Here is an 18,404-nt window from a genome sequence, read left to right as displayed (position 1 = left end):
CCCCCCCCCCCTTGCCCATGTATGCCTCAATTCAAAATTGAAACAATTCAAGAGAAGACAACACGATAAAAAATACCACTCAGAGTCACATTCATTCTCAGATATTTTTATATGTTTAAAATACTAGTAAATGGCGTGCCTCTGTCGTTCTCTCTTTTACGTTTAAGCCGAACGGCTGCTGTTGCTGAGATATATGTATTTGTATTAAAAGATTCATTGAGCGAAGCAAATAGCAGTGGTTTAGACAGTAAGCAGTAAAAATGCAACAACACAACTAGAAAATCGCCAAGAATTTCGAAAAAGAAAAAGAGAAGAAAAAAACGTACAACAATGTTAACCAAAACGAAAATGTGACGAAAGAAATCGAATAATACATACATATTCAACTCACTCACACATAAAATGAGAAAGAGAAAGAGAGAGAGGGAGAGAGAGAGGCGAATGATTGCATATGCTTGATCTTGTGCGAGGCATTTTGTGCACACGGTTTGATGATGTCGACAATGGGCCTATGTCTGTTCGGGAATAAATAAAACGTCAATCGAAAAAGAATTGTGTGTGCGACGAAGATAAGAAGAGACAGGAAAACAAGTTAAAAACACACAACAATGAGAATTATTCACAGGTATACACATGTATACGAGCCAAACGAATGATCGCACGTATGCGTATGCTGGTTCATCCATGTATGCTGGTATGTAAATATCATACGTAGTCATCGTCTTCGTCGGCATTTGTTGTGTGAAGACCGTTTGCTCTCTCCCTCTTTTTCTTATTTGGCTGATGCACGGCATGGTATTTGTGCAAACGAAACGAACGAAGAAAAAGTAGTAGAAAAGAAAATAATAACGATGCAGACGCTGATGTTGAAATATTTTACAAATCACATTCGAATGAAAGAAGAAATGGCATCATCATCATCATCTTCTTGCCATTCGGGTATACACCATAAATAGAACATATATAGCGTTGATTCCGTCTACCTCTTTGAAGTGTGCTTCTACAACAAACTTAAAAAAATAAAAAAAATCATGCACACTTGTTGCACTTAGAATTTTAATTGAAAATATTGGGGAACATATGAAGCAATACCACCGCATTTTATATTAACACGATGAACTTTTTTTTTCACCACTGAAATACACCCAGACAGTGAGTGGCGCTCATAATTTACAACAAACTTCTGAAAATAGAATTCCAGGTTTTGATAGATTGAACATTTTTACTTACACTGTCGACTCGATTTTGCACTGACACAGAATACATATTTTAGTTAACAAATTCTGCTGGCATACGGTGGCATTGATATGAAGGATTCGATCATTATTTACGCATATGAAATGAAAGAATGCCAAAATTATTAAGATATCGCATTGAATTCAATGAACGCTAATGTGGAAAAAAAAACTCGGATATGTTCCGAATTCGATGCGCATTTTGGAATTATCTTTATGTATAAGACGTTGTCTGACTGGCCGCATATTTTGCAAACAAAAATAAACCAGCAGATTTTGTCTATTGAACACAATCTAGTCTCGATTGTGGTGTGTTCTTTTATTTTAACTTGCACCATTTTGCACTTATGATGGTTTTATTTACCATTTTGGTTTTTATGTACATTGGGAAATATTTGATGTATTGCTATTGGCGATAAATATTTGACTCAATACTTTTTAATGCGGTAAAGAAAAAAATTGGATAAAGATAAAAACTGCATTAAAATTACCAATGAATTTGGTTTGATTTGATCAACCATTTTTAAGTTGTTTAACAAAATCAATGAAAAGGCATTGGTTGATGTATTTGAACGAAGAAGCCGGTAACATAGAACAAAAAAGAAAAATTTGCCAAACTCAATGATAAACTCAATGTTTTACGACAACTACAAGATTTCATTATAATCACTCAATCTCAAAGAATGATTTCAATCTCAACAAAATGTGTAAATGGGACCACTATGTGAATTAGAGCATTTGGAATTCTAGTCCACCTATGCGTAAATAGTCTTTTTTTAAATTAAAATCGGCCACAAACGAGAAAAAAAAATAGAAAAAAGTTGTCAGTCGTCACATACATACAATACATTAATCATTATCATCGATAAGTGAGGTTGTTTTTTGTTGTTGTTGCAGTTCCGATGTGACTTTTTGCATGAGAGACACTAACATTTGTTATTGTCATTTCGGATGTTGACGATCATGATTCAATTGCACATTGCGCCACTTTCGCACATCACTCACTCAGTCAATTGAATCATAAATTGAATCCTCTAGAATAAATACAGCGTATGATACGGTCGCACACCAAAGGTTGTTTTTACATACATTTTTTGCTGTATTTTGTATGACGGTGTTTCGCTTTGAAATGCAACCTTTTCATACGCTGTTTTTATTCTATAGCAATCAATTGTACTGGCCATATTTTAATATTTACCTATTCTTTGAATTCGAACGATAAATTTTGACCGAATCAGAAATTACTTTTTACTGGCAATTCAATTTGCCAATTTTTTCGATATTTTTTCATGTCTTTATCATATTCAAGTTTGGATCATATTAAGATCACATTTAAAGAAAATCATTTACTCTTCAAGTGGGTAAATAATTTTCAAGTAAATCTGGTATGTTTATACTGTTGATATTACAAAAAGTCTACATTTTAAAGAATTAAAAGAAAGACTTATTATTTAGAGAAATTTAATTTCACAATAAACATAGAACAATGACATCTGTATATCAAAAGAAGTGCATAAGAAAATAAAGTGAATATTTTTGTTCTCTTTCACTCAAGCGATGCCAACAATCTTGTCTTCATAAACGAAAAGAACGAATGAATGTTAACATTCTTACCATCGTATCACAATGTTAAGAATGCACTTTCAACAGGGCACGATTTAATCTTTATGATTGCAATTGCATTGTCTGCAAATAAATTTTGTTGTATTCATCTTTTGGTACAGTTGATTGGATCAGTTAAAATGTGTGTTATATGTGTATAGCTGCATTCGAAATGCAAACATAACCCAATTAAACACCACATTGAATACGGTTTTCGGTTTGTAAAATTGCATCGATCTGCGAATGCAATCAATGAGAGGGTTAAAAATTGATGAAATAAGTAATGATCAGTTGCCGTACCCTTGGAATGCAAACAAATATCTATTTCTATGAGTAGTTCTTTTTACGTTCTCCTTCTCCATCTTTGAAGTATTCTGTTGTTGTTGTTTTTTTTTCTTATATGTTCATCTTTTGTTATACCTAAATGCCCTTATGCAATAGCTCAATAACTGTTAGCATGTTGTATGTAACAACATCAACAAAAAAATTCCATTGTTAGTAATAACACAAATTATGAATCAAGCCAATAGCACGAAAGAATCAAATTTATTTTTCGGAATAGAAAAGTACGGCCGATATAGCCGATTAAAATGTACGGGCAGATGATGTTGATGATGTTTGGTCATTTGCCTCTTCGCTTCTTCAGCTTTTTCTTTTCTGGTCAGAGAAACCGTGCTTCACCTTAACAATATTTTTATATAGTTTTCCATTTGATATGTTCACTCAAATGGTTGCATCCAATGACTCGTCCACTTTAACCATAGAATGAATAATCATTTCTCTGCTCTCCGCATTCATCTTTCCAAAAATGAGAATTTAAAGGGATTATCACAATCAAATAACAATCGAACAACGACAAGAATTTGATTCTTTCTATCTCTTCTTCATTGGTTTGACTTTTATTTAGAAAAGAATCTAAAAACAGATTTGAATGTTATACACCGAATAGTTGATTTTCTTGTCGTAAAAAACAAGTTATAACACGATCTTTTAAAAGGTTTATTGATTGCACAAATAAAATATAATTCGAATCGTATCGCAAGAGCTCATATAATCTATGCGATTTTGATTAAATATCAAACCAAGTCGCAATAGGAATCAAATGACAATGGGAGAAATCAATATCTCAGACCAAAGTATTTTTTTTTTGGCTGCACACCTAGACATACTGCTCGAAAAGTAGCTATACTTGGGCGAATTCTTTTTATTATTCTTGCGTTGGCTTTTGTGGTCACATATGTAAAGAACATTAAGCATATATGGTCGGGAAAAAAAGAGTGGTAAACAGACGGCGGCTCGAAATCTATTCTCATAAAATGAACTAATTTTGCAATTAGTTTTGATTCAATCAGATCAATATAGAGCAAATGTAAAATTACATGGTGAATGGGGGCACAATAAAAACGTATTTGACGATTGTTTTTTTTTTATTGTGTCAATATCAAAACACAACAGAGCACTGTGTCAATGGTGATTACAATCTGCATTCATACACATGCGATGCGTCTGCATATAAATAAAATTGCCCATGGTCGAAACGAATGAAATATTTCATACGTTTGAAATAAAATGGCTTTTGATTTGAATGCATATGGTAGTGATGTAATTAATTATGTTGTTACGATTCTTTTGTATGCCGGTTTGCATTGTGGTAGTCGCTACTTGATCCCAAGTTGGAATTTTCTTTGCAGTTGACACACAACTCAGTCAGTTTTATCGGTTATTAGAATATCAGGTCAAGTTTATTGTGCAAAATAAAAAAACACAAATCCACAACAATCGACGACCAAAGCGATAAAAAAATGTCTGCTTTTACCATAGAATTGAATAGTAAACGTGTTATCGGTTGATTTGCGAGTTGCTGTTTAACTAGTTTTCCTCTGGTTTATTTTCTACATTCTGTATGAAAAACAAGATAAAAACAACAACAGCACACATTTGAAATAGCACCTGGCGCAATACTTGAAACGAAACAAATATAAAAGGTTTCAATTTTCGGCACACTTTTAAATTATGACTAGAAGTGTTGATTATTCAATATTTCTATAAATTAATCGACAATTATGATCCTCTTCCAATATGTCCAATTGTCTGGAAACACACAATTCCACACATCTGTTCATGAATCGGAATTTAATCCATGTCGATTGCAGTTTGATCATTACATTTAAAATGTCTGGTGTTTAAACCATAATTTGAATGTCTTTTGTCATTTTAATCAATATATCTTGGGGCCTTAAAAGGTACGTTTTTTTAAAATGTAAATTCGATATTTAATATTGAAAAGAATTTCAAATTACTTAATAAACTTAAACCAGTAATTGTCGGAAAACCGTCTGTTATACTTTATTCGTGTCTGTATGACGTTTTGGTCTTTTCGGAATTGAAAGTGTCTACCAAAAGTCGAACAAATATTGTGCAGAATAATTTCAATATATTGAAGTTTTTTTGAGTTGAAAACACAAGCTTTACAAAGTTGAAATGGAGACGGTAAACACAAATTCTACTCAATAAAATATGCGAACCGCTTGCGAGTAAATAAATGAGCTACTTTGAGTTTCGTAAAAATTGCTTGCTAAACCAGGAGATATTAGATACAAACAGGAGAAAGTAAACATTGAAGAGATCAGTAATGTATTTTAAATAAACATATTGTGAAGAAAATCAGCAATTTATTTTGTCCAATTTTATGAAAAGTTTATTAACATTCGTTAAATTCATCGATTTCATTACTAATAAATAATTGTTCATTTATTATGCATTCAAGTATTTTACAAATAAATATGGCTACGGTATTTCTGTTTCTGGCGGCTTTTCACTCGTTGCTTCATACAGCGGAATTGAATTCATAAGACCTCTTCCTTGTACAGCATGTTGCCGAACTAATCGCGGTTTTGAATTGCAAGCCGATTGTTTGCCTATTAATTGACAATAGAATAAAATAGTTAGATCTGTTCATTAAACTAAAAAGAATGTGTTTTTGTTGTGATAAACGAAATACCTGACAATGAAGGTACTGGTGTTGTACTCGTCGCACTAGATCGTGATAAACGGAATGTCGATGTGCTGGCAGTTGTTGCAGATGAAGATGAATCATTTCTTGAGCTCGATAAATTTGAATCTTGTGACGTTTTACGGATTAACCATGAGGAATGTCGACGTCGAGTCTCTAAGATGCGTAATGGAATTGAGCAATGATGAGGTGGACCGTGACGCCATGAGTCTGAACGCGATGAGCTAAAATTATCGCTATTTGAAAGGGAGTTGTCTCTCTTGTATGGTTTTTGTTGAATTTCTGCAATTTTATAGGCATATTGATCGCATCGAACGTCACGTCGATTGTCCGAACGTTTTTTCGGTTTATTGCATGTGATACGATACCAAATTCTCATCCAAAATGATGGCGGTAGCTCGACTAGAGTTACAGTTTGTTCCAATAATTTAGCGCATGCACACGTTTGTGCGCCCATCAACGGTGGCAACTCCTTTGATGACCGTTCACCAAGTGAATTTGTATTGGCTGGTGTTTGTCGATTGCTAAAATTCGAACTGTGTCGACAACGTCCAATACCACGTGTTACACGCGATTCTTCAATCGCTTTGCAAATCATAACACAATCCTTTTTAAATTGTTTTGTCATAATTGCATAAAGAAATGGATTACAACAAGAGTTCAATGGTAGCACGAAAACGGTAAAAACTTTTGCCTGATTGAGATTGATTAAATGAATGCCAAACACTGCGGTCAATGATAGAAATGCAATTGGTGACCAGCACAAGAAATCGGTAAATACCAGCAATGCCATACGTTTTGCGATACGTGAATCGTTTGAATTCCATGCTTGACTGCCACGAATGGCACAGTACATTTTCAAATAGCAACCCATTAAAATTAAGAATGCAACACCATTTATAAACATCAAAAATACGACATAGGCAAGACTTGCCGGTCCGGTTGTCGTTTCAAATGGCAAACAAACGGCAAATTTTCGATAATCGGACACACCAAACAACGGTAAAACGGCCATTGTTATCGAAAATAACCACCCGAATATCATAATATAGCCAGCATGCCGTAATGATAGCCGTTTGTTCAAGTGCATTGCATGCGTTATCGCATAATTTCGCTCCAATGTTATCACAGCCAATGTATAAACGGATAGCTCAGATGATAAAACGGCCAAAAAACCGGCTATTTGACATCCAATACTCATCTGCCATGGTATTGCGTACATACGAAATTCACCCAATGTTGATGCATCCACAACGGCAAGTATGCCCAAATAAATGCCCATGAAAAAATCAGCTGCCGCTAAATTGCACACCAAAAATCTTGGTACATCCATTTTTGAACGCGAAAAAATTAACACAAATACAACGGTGCCATTGCCAAGCATCGCTAATAGGAATACGACCCATACACCGCACCGCAGTGTCCACCAATCGAATAAGTCGGCACATGGCAAAAAAGGACCTAGTTGCAAAAGAAAAGTAAAAACACAAAGAAGTCGATTTAAATGTGTCTGGTATATTCACTATATATTCACCTGGTAATGGTAAACATTGAACGGAGCCTGGCTTGAAATCGCCATTGAATGCTTTTGTTGGCGAGGTTTCCTCTTCGAAATATTCTTCAACATAAGCTGGCAAATTTCCAGGGTACGTAAAGTCTTGCCCAAACGAATCCCACAGTTCATTAATCTGGTTACCAAACTTTTTGCTCAAGTTATCTGCAAAAGTTTTTAATGACAAAATGAATAAAATATCTCAATCTTTTTTCCATCCATGTTTTTAAGATTTAAGCTGCTAAAATAAAAACAAAAATTTAGTCACTCAATTATTCCGAACCGGAACTACGCTATTAATTATGAAACTAAATCAATTAACGAATATGAAAAGTTATTTTTAATCAATATTTTTTTCAGTAAATACAAATAACTATTTTAAGCGAACCGTTTCACTGCAGCCAATAATAAGTAAATCCAAAACTCTACATTTGTTTGCCATTTTGTTGAAATTAAGTGATTTCATTTTTTTCATATGTAGAAAAATCGTCGGAAGTGAGTTTGTTTTGCTAGGAATGGACTTTAACATAATAAAAATATTTTCTTTAAAAAAATTCAAACTTACGCAATTGAGGCCAAATATCGGTTTGACTGCTATTCCACAGAGACATATCAAATTCATTATCGGTTGGAAATAAAACGGCTTCTTGTAGTGGTGGCGTTTTTGGCGTGCTTGCCATCATAACAAGCGGCAGAAAAGCACAGCAATGATACGCATATGACAAGACCAACGTCTGTTTAGATATAAATATGAATACCAAAGTTTAAAATTCACGAGTTCTCTATATATTCTATACAACATACTCTTCTATCAATATTTAATCTATCAGAAGGGCAATCACTACAGAATCATTGAAAATGATTGAATGCTTCAACAATAAAAAATACAAGTGCAAAAAACCAACCTGAATGCGAGGAAATGTATCGGGTGGTGGAAATTCCCGTAGATTTGGGTTATTGAAGCATTTTAAATGCTCTACATTTTTCATCCCATTCTTTGGCAATCTTGGAAATATGTTATTACCTAAATTCCTTTAAATACCAAAAACGATGACATGTTACAAATGTGCAGTGCGTTTAGAAATGGAAGAGAACGAGAAAAAAATGCGCTCATTCGACATCATTAAAAGTAATGCAAAGAGCATAATATTTACAAATCTTCGAGTTGTAGAAATCCAGCGAACGAATCTTCATGAATAAAAGAAATTTTGTTTCCTTCTAAATCTCTGCAATAATAGTATGAAAACGGGTTCAAGGAAAACAATCGATTTATATTATTATTATTTTTTTTTGTGTACAAATTGAGAGGAAATCAGCGCGCTCATGCTCGCTATAAAGAGCGAACGAGCATGAGCTACTGAATAAATACAAACTTACAGTAATTGCAGTCTTGGCGCACCCAAAAATGCATCTCTTGGAATTGTTGTGATTTCATTGTACGACAACAGCAGATCATGCAGTTGACCTAAGCCTTTGAATGGTGTTTCGTGTACCGAACTGATTCGATTATCGGATAAATCTCTATAAAAAAAAACATAACAAAATATACACATGCACAGAACCATTCAATTCCGTTGCAGTTCGGTGTGTGTGTGTATTTTTTTGTGTCGAATAACACAAACCAATTGCCCCCGTATTCGACAAGAAGATATGTTCGAATTAAAGAGGAAAATACAACCAAAGAATTACTTACAAAATTCTCAAATCCTTGCATTGTGACAGATCTGGAATACTTCTCAGCTTATTCGATTTCAATTCTCTACCAAAGATACGAAAAATCGAAAAATAAAACATTCGAAAAAACAATTGTAAATCATTTCTCTTGAAATGGAGAAGATGAAAAAAAGGCGACAGACTGAAACAATACGATTTTCCAACTTACAAGCTTTTCAAGTGTGATGAATTCAAACATAGTGTGTTTGGTATCACGGAAACATTGGCTCGATCCATTCGAAGAATTTCCAATACAGAACAGCCCTCAAGTGACGGCAACTCACTTAAACTCTTGGCATCCGATAAAACTCTTCGAAATAAATGATATAACAAAATCCACATTCAATCGTTTCTTACGTGCATCGAAGCAAAATATTCACTTTTCACAAACGATGAAAATGTCGTTTACAATTGTCAAACAACTTTAATTGGACATTATTTTAAAATGAATTTACTTACAATTTTCGCAATTTTGGCATGCTTTGAAAAGCATCAAACTTTATATCACCCAATGGATTGCCACGCAATTCCAATGTAATTAGATTTTTTGGAAGGTCATCTTTTTGAATGGTATTTATTCGATTTCCCGATAAAAACCTACTCGCACAAAAAAAGAGAAAACAAATCCTTTAAATGAATGCATTTGACAAGTGTGAAATGCAGTTAGTTGCTTACAATTCCTGTAGATTTGATAATTTTGCCAATTTGTTCGGTATCGCTGTAAGCAAATTATCATCCAGGTCGCTGCATTGAGAAGATGAAGAAAACATAAATGGAAACCATCAAATCGGTGTATTTACATACAGCAAAAGTGGCGGAAAACAAAGAGACGAAATACACAGAAAAGAAAATGAGAATAAAATAAAATTGGCAATATATTTTGAATATGATTTGAATTGAGACTATTTTACAAGCAGAAAAAACACGAAATACTCACAGAATTTTTAAGTTGATTAAATTGCTTATCGCATCGGCTGTTATATTTGTCAGACGATTTCTTTTCAGAGTGCTTTGAATTTGCGAAATAAGTTGCAGTGGTTTGTGGTTGATATAAATTTTTTTATTGTTTGCAGTTTGCGTCAAAATAAAAAGAAATGAAAGATATTTTTTTAATATGTTTATGTATTCAGAGCGTTTTTATGTCAATGTGCAATGCAATCGTACTCATCATTTCATACAATTGCAGATATTCCCATTGAAATGAGTTGAACGACTGCATTTGATAAACAAAAACTAGTTCCAGCAGGTTTTTTTTCTACGAAAGAACTGATTCCAATAACAAAAACATGTTTTGTTCCGTTTTTTTCTATACTTTCCCATTCAAACGCAAAACACAAAGAAAGACTAACAATTTTTCCAATTTATACTCACAGATATCGCAAGTTATCCAATTTTGGAAAATCTCCAGCATTTATATTAAGTAGGTGATTGCCTCCTAAATTTCTATGGATGGGTAATTTTTTAAGAGGAAAAAAGTATTTGAGAAATGACACAAAAAGAAAGAAAATGGAATAAAAAGCGAGAGATAGTGAGAGAGAATGAAGGAAAGTGTCAGTTAGAAAGAAATCGGATTAAATAATTTTGCATTTTATTCGCCAGAAATTCGTGCATATGGTTTAAATAGTTTTTTCATGAAATTTTGAATTGAATTGAAAGTTGAAGATACTCGTATATCGAAGATTATTTACTCATCCCTCAAAAAACGAAACCATAATCGTTTTTACATCGATACAAATTTTGACTATCCAATACCAGTGATGTTAGTGAACTCAAATAGAGTTAATTATAATCTTTTATTACAGTTACTTAATATTGTTTGCTCCAAATAGTTAAAATAGTTGTTTGTCTATTATGAAAATACACATTAAAAGCGATAGTTTCAAATTTTAATTGGAAACACTGCACAGTGAAAAGAAAAGAAACAATGTTTTCAAAACAAACAGAGCCCATAATACAGGAGGAGGAAAAATTTTTAAGCCTAGAATATAAAGAGAAGTGTTTTCAAATCATTCTTGTACTATAATTGAAGTATGAACTATCAACAGTATTCCCACAAAAAATTTGGTTGATATCTCTTATAGAGAGTTTTCTACGTTAGTCAATTGGTCATCACCTCGGAATCCTTGGAAATTTTTATAAAATCGAGCACCGCATTTTTCTATTGAGACATTTTTCATATTTGAAAAGTGGAAATACTAGCTAGAGGCCGGCCCCAATAAATGCAATAGATGGTGAATTTGAATCAAGATTCAGGTGGTGACAATGTGTCTCCAAATATTCACTTGCGAGCTGTCATGCGAAGACAAATTTCCTCGACAGAAGAAAACAATATTTTACTTCTACTACATAACGCAATCCATACATCTATTGAGCGTGGTACAGACCCAAGACCATGTTATTTTTTGGTGACAAGCCAATCATTAATATACCATTTGTATCCCAGAAATGGTAGTCATATGTTGGAAATCATCTGTTTCGAGGCGACTTTCTACTGATGCCTTGCAACCACTGTATAATAATACATTCTCTTCGCTTTGGTCTTTGATTTGTAGTAGTAGAACCAGGCTTCATTACCAACTACTATTGATTTATTCGCTACATTCCAGAAGCTTGAGTAATCAATCACAAAGAGAAATGTGATCATCTGTCAAAAAAATATCAAAGGCTTTTCGAATGATCGCAAACAAACGTTCTCCAAGTAACTTTTTTCGTGTGATATATTGAAGACACTATCTGCTGTGATGCTGAGGGTCGCAGCTAACGTACTGTTGGACATTTGGAATATTTCATGAACTACACTTGGATTTTGGCTATCACATCTTGAACTGTTTTCACTAATGTCACAAAAGTGTGAGAGTCATCTTCCAATAAGTCTCTGCACAAATATGAAGGGGTATCTTATTGTTTGACTATGGTATACGATGGAGGAGGGTGACCATAAATTACACGCAAGAAGTGATTGAAATCGTTTGATGCTATACCATCTTTTGTGAGATACCTAATCTCAACATGATTTTGGAATTTTTCAGTTTTTCAAAAAATATCAAAATGACTAAATGCCTAATGCCGAAGTAAACATATGAAGAGAGATATGAACTCAATTTTTTGTGGGAATACTGTTGACAGTCCATACTTCAATTACAGCACAAGAATGATTTGAAAACACTTATCTTTATATGCTAGGCTTAAAAATTTTTCCTCCCCCTGTAATGATACCACACATAAAAGGTTATATGTTTGTGTTATGGAGCGGAATGACGTTGTTGCATCGCTGGTGGTTAATTAGGTCGATTTAAAAAACCCAAAGATTAATAACCACTGAAAGTGATAAGGAGCAAATGAAACTCACAATATTTCTAGAGTTGTTAAGCCAGTCAATGCTTCAGTTGGCACCCGTTGTAGCATATTTCCTTCAAGTCGAAGTGCCCGTAGACTCTTCAGTTGAGTGAAGGAAATATCATCTAAATGCATAAGTGCATTATCATCTAGTTGTCTAAAGAAAGTATGATTTGAAATCGAGAAGAAGCAATTTAATTAAAACGTCAAATTTAAATCAATTTTTTGTCAGTATGGAAATTTTATTTTTCGGAAAAACTGCTCTCAAAGTACTTTCATAGCAGGTGAATCACACATTTTTAACATAGTTAAGCTTTAGGTAATTTTCTAATAAAGATTTGTTTTTCGCTGTCTTTAGCCGTTCAGCTTGTATTTCAACGATTCGAAAAACACGTTTTTAACTAAACTGCGTGAAGTGTGATTTGTGATCGAGAACATTTGAATTACATATGGTCCATTTTATTAACGAATGGTCTTCATTTAGCCGATGAGCGATGTCTGCTTTTTAAAAGAATCAATGCTTTATCTCGAGAGACTTCAAGCTTGCGAGATAAACTTAATACAACATTTATCTTAAAGCAAACATAACAGATAAAATGTAAACATAATCCAAAGTTATTCAGTTTGGCATTTTGATTTGTGATATGAAAATTCGATGACTCAATTTTATTATTCGGCATCGGAAATGGATACAAATACTGTTCACACACACACTCTCGATTTAATTTTTGGATGTGTTATTAAATTGATTTGCTGAATATGTTGTTTATAGCTTTTTTGGTGCTTGGTTCTTTTCATGTGTTCTTTTTTTTCTTCTTCTCCGTTTTCATTATTCGTTTCTCACAGCGAACAAACAATTTATCATCAAATGTGAACGGACTTCAGCGTTAAAAATGCCCGAATTTTCCACATTTCATTGCAATACACGCACAGGATACTGTTGTCAACGAAAGAGGAAATCTTTCATCTTTCTTTTTCTTTGAAAAAAGAGAAATTAATTCAGCTGAAGAAAACTTTTTATCGGTAGACTGAATGAGTGGAATGGTCGAATAAAAGAACAAAAACATAATAATGATGACGTTGCTGCAATCTATTTATCGAGCGTACAATTCGAATATGCGGAACGTATCCGGTTGAATTGGCTTCGAAAAACGAAGCTGTCAAAAATCATTGAACAATTTTTTATTTATATCGGTACGGGTCACAATTCAGTGTCATCATTTGTTTTAGTATTATTCCTTGGGTGAAGAAAAGTGAAATCGGCGATAGAAGACACCAAGTAGGGTAACTAATTCTATCGTCGCCATAATTTGACATTTTTACTTTCCAGAAAATGTGAAGCGTTATCGCTCACCAACTTCAAAACGAATCAATTCGAATTTGGATTTTTTAATAGAATTTAATGAATATATTCTAAAAGCATTTTCATTTTATTTGTTTTTGGTAACATTTGAAGCTATTTCGAAAAACTTGGAAAACTTCTACAGCAGAATACACATGACTTTCGGTTTTTTACTAGACATGGTGGTACAAATGAATGCAAATAAATGTGCTAAAATGTTGGACAGAAATCAGTAAAATACAAAATACTTACAATGCATTCAAACTTTTGAGATAGCTCAAAGCTTTTCCGGAAACTACAGAAAGGCCACAATTATGTAATGATAACCGTTTTAGATTTTTTAATCCTATAAATGCATCTGAATCAATTTGTAATAAACTATTGTCTGAGAGTATGCTGTGGAGCAAAAAAATGAAAACGAACAATTAATATTTGATTAGTTCCTGGTTCTTCCAATTTATTAAAACTTGAAGAAAAATTTAATTGAAATCTTTCGTTTTAAATTAAGTTCACGTTTTTTTTTTTTGTCACATGCACTTTGTTACTTCCACTCCGGGATTTTTTTTAAATGTCATTGGCAATATATTTTTATTATAAATGAGTGTATTGAGCACAGTTTTCATAAAAATCAGTGTAAAATATAAAGTTCACCTCAATTCATATATAAAATATTGCCATTGATATTTTCATGATAATGCCAAAGTTTGTATTCGGTTAATGTTTGCATTCAGTTAGAATAGTTTAACTTATAATTTCAAACAAACAATCATGGCGCCATATTTTGCAATATGGATGTGATACTATTATTGTTGTGAAGCGCGTTTGGTGCTTTTTGCGAAGAACAATGTAAATCTTGCGATAAGAAAAATGTCTGAGAGTATACTTACAGTTCTTCTAAATGAGGTACAGATTCAAAAGAATTATTTGGCAATGTTGTTATATTATTGTTACCAAGATCTCTGATCAATCACAAATGAAAATACAATCACATAAAAAATCATTAAAAAAGAAGAATCGATAAAACGATAGCCGATGATAAAACTTACAATTTGATTAAACTCTTTGGTAGATTGGTCGGTGTTTCAGTAAGGCCAATTGAACGGCACGATAAGGTCAATTCTTCAACAGTGCCGGAACATTGACAGCCTTCTTTTTCCCAAATGGTGCACATTTGCCGCGTCGAAACACCATACGAATCGAATTGTTTTAATGCCTTATCATAGATTTCTTGAGCTTCACGTTCAGAATTTGGTGATAGAATCACAACAGATTCGCTCATTGAATGTTTGGTTTTTGCACTAGAATATTTTTGTGTCGGCTTTTGGGTCGTCATTTGTGTTGCCGATGATGTTGTAACAACAATAGTCGGTGACGTTGGTTTTACAATTGATTGAAATGGCTGACTTAATGACTTTTTGCCCATACCGTATGGAATTGTTGATTTCGATGAAGACACGAATGACGGTATTGATGTTGTTGTTGTTGTTGCTGTTGCTGTTGCTGTTTTCATTGACTCTTCGATAGCCATTCGAAGGCCAATATTGACGCTTATGGTTAGTAGGATAAACAATCCCACTATCCATGCCATGCCAACTTGTGTAAATTTTTATATGTGCCAATGATTTTTACACCTTATCACCACCAACAATATCATATTCATTTTATGATAATGTTGAGTGCACCAACGTAAATCATTCGAATGAAATGTCGCCCGAAACTGCCGCTGCGGAACGAAACATTTATATTCGTATCAACAACCATTGGTGGTGATGCCGCAACTTTTAATTTTTTTTTCTCTCTCTCTCTCTCTCTCTCACACTCTCTCTTTCGAATTGAACAAATGGTTTTGCTTCTATTTTTAGTTACGACCACGTAATTATTTCTTGACTCTCTTTTTATTAATGTTCTAGATACAAGAAAAAAAGATTAATGAGAAATTCAAACAAACAGTTCAAGGACTTTTTGGTGTTTTCCATTGAATTGGATGCATTAATTGAACCGCTTAAAATAAAACTTGTCGAGGAACTATGTACAACTTGTTCTTGTTTTTTTGTGAAATGTGAAATTTTTTGGTTTTATCTTACATATTATTTAGAATAAAAAAAAATGTTATATCAAATTGTATCAAATAGTTGCATAATGATAAAGCAATCGAATGGTCTGCTTTATATTTTTCATTTCACACAACAAGAATCCAGGCCCAAAATGTTTCAACTGAACTTCATATAAATATCAGCAAAAGCCATCATACGCAAAGCACGTACAGCATTCTTTATTGTTTTTATAATCACGTTCAAAAAATTATGACGCGAAGAAACAAAATATTGCTTGATGTATAATCAAGCTGTAGAATCGTTTTCGGTTTGTTTGTACCACGCATAACTCAAGTAAGGTATCAGCTATCAACTTGAAACCTATTTTTTCAGATTCCTGAGCCCAATCCACGAAAACTATATTTTTCTTTTTGGAAAATTCGTCCAAGAAGAATTATTTTTCTTGTAAATGAGGTTTTTCCTAAGAATTTGTATGGGAACTTCAAGACAACTTGATTTGTACGTTGTAACTCGAGTTCAAATTCTACGATTTTGATTAAAATCGCTCAGTTTGTAGGTCTTCAGATGCCCTTTCGAAAAAACACAGAAAGAATACTTGATCGACCTTGTGAATAGTAGCTCTAGTACAGCGAACTATCACATTTCTGTGTATTCGAAAATTAAACTCATTTATACATCGATACATCAAAGCATGACGATAAGGCAAAATTGCTTGCCAGCGCCACCAAATGACTCCATATGATTCTATATAGTTCTGCGGTTGCCAGCGGTACTAATCTCTAATAGAGAGTTGCCGAGCTGTCATTATCGTCGTGCTTTGCGATACATCAAGCATTACTACCAATAGATTTGACAGTGTATTTATCTATGTTTGATTCTTTGTGCTGGCGATTTTTAGCCGGCTTTTACTAACCATAAGCATTTTTCTATAAAGTTGTATTTTAGCCGGTTCAATTATTCATCATTCGATTAGGCTTACTCTACGACTGATCCGAAGATATTCTCATTTTTTTTTATCTCGTTTTCAATTTCGAATAACTTATAAGTTGAAATTTTGTTGCCAAAATGTGTTCTATGTTTTTTATGTACACGATTTTCGATGGCCTCTTTATGTCTCACTTTATCTAAAATTGTGTATTTTATTTTTTATCTGTTTGCACTCCGTCTCTTGTAATCAGTGCTGAATGTATAAATGTTGATATATATTTTTGTGTTGCGATTGGTATTTTTGTTGAGTTTTTGGGTCTCTCACATCATTAAGTTATGTTGTTAGTATTTCTTTTTCATTTCTATTTAAAATTTGAAACTGTAATAAATAATGGTACATTGGATGGCAGAACACAAGTAGTCAGGAATAAGAATGGTGAATCTGTGGACGGAAAAAAATGGAAAAATAACAAAATTCTGTTATTCGAATTGTGAAAAACGAATAAAATAGCGGAAAAATAGATAGTAAAATACACATTGCAAAATTTTATATTATGAACAAACATGTATTACGATGTGATTAAAATTAACGAGACTGCAATAAATTTAAGTATATAATTGAAGAGGATGGAAACATGCAACAACAAATGGAGCTTTATGTGCGTTGACTCTTGAAATTCCGAACAAACTCATACTGTACACACTTAAGTTTGGAGAGTAAAATCCAAGCATGCAGAGCTTCGGAAAAGTTACACGCATCACATGCATCTGGGATTGAATGAAATGAAGAGATATAGCGAGTCAACGGCTATCGGAAGAAAGTGAAAACGTTTTGGATTTTATCGATTTTCGTATTTTCGGCTTACTAACTTGAGATATATTGGGATTTAAATGAAAAATCCCATGTTTTTGGCCATTAATTGAAGTTATCACATTTTAATAGGTTTAAATGAGATGTGATGTGTTAGGGAACAATTTTTCAAGGGGTTTCATTCATTTAAATGACAAAGATCATTCACTTTTTTTCATCCCAATACTTATACGTTTATTAAATATCCACGCATATTAAATCATAGTCACGAGAAATCGAACCAATCTACGCATATAAACTAAATATAGACCTTTTTTTGAAATATTGAAGGCAACTGAAACCCCTTGCAATTTTTGCAATCCGTTGATTGGTTGGCCTCCTTACTTTTAATTATTCATTATCACTGTTTACGTTCGTTCAATTTAATTGGATTTACAGCACCCGAGAGCGTTATAATAATGATGACAGTCATTTTCAATAGACAAGACTTTTATAGGATTTTCAGTTATACGCCAATCATATTGATGCGCAACGCACGCTTACTGGTTGGGCTATTTTATTCATTTAACTTCACCAATAAACCATAAACCATGTGAACAATACGAGAAAGAAAAGGATCGATTTAAAGAAACTAATAATTGCCTTCAGATTACATATTTTATTCTTTTTTACAGTGAATGAGAGACAGATACGCTCAACATTAAAAACACTGGTTAACATAATGCCAATTGCTACAGCATTTGAGTATGTAATTTAGACTTGTAGATTCGTGATATCATTTTGTAAAATCTCATCACGTTTGTAATGGCAATGAACATT

At 33.2% G+C, this 18,404-nt stretch overlaps 1 protein-coding gene across 1 annotated transcript; it reads right to left on the bottom strand.

The window, feature by feature from the left end:
• Positions 1-5,522: 5,522 nt before the first annotated feature.
• Positions 5,523-17,210, bottom strand: LOC116345521 (leucine-rich repeat-containing G-protein coupled receptor 5-like). The gene is made up of 18 exons (XM_031774956.1): positions 16,827-17,210; positions 14,840-15,699; positions 14,681-14,752; positions 14,046-14,189; positions 12,465-12,608; positions 10,487-10,558; positions 10,053-10,124; positions 9,791-9,859; positions 9,575-9,712; positions 9,285-9,425; positions 9,096-9,161; positions 8,780-8,923; positions 8,557-8,628; positions 8,308-8,434; positions 7,968-8,136; positions 7,385-7,567; positions 5,839-7,311; positions 5,523-5,755 (listed from the first exon to the last, which is right to left on the bottom strand). The coding sequence occupies exons 2-18, from the start codon at positions 15,379-15,381 to the stop codon at positions 5,625-5,627; spliced, it is 3,759 nt and encodes a 1,252-aa protein (XP_031630816.1). The 5' UTR covers positions 15,382-15,699; positions 16,827-17,210; the 3' UTR covers positions 5,523-5,624.
• Between the last annotated feature and the right edge of the window lie 1,194 nt (positions 17,211-18,404).

Source organism: Contarinia nasturtii, unplaced genomic scaffold (assembly GCF_009176525.2).
Source record: "Contarinia nasturtii isolate CC-2019 unplaced genomic scaffold, AAFC_CNas_1.1 Cnas_scaffold_1305, whole genome shotgun sequence".
Classification (NCBI taxonomy): Eukaryota; Metazoa; Arthropoda; class Insecta; order Diptera; family Cecidomyiidae; genus Contarinia; species Contarinia nasturtii.
Note: the sequence above shows the minus strand (reverse complement) of the source record. Positions and strands in the feature narration are given on the sequence as shown.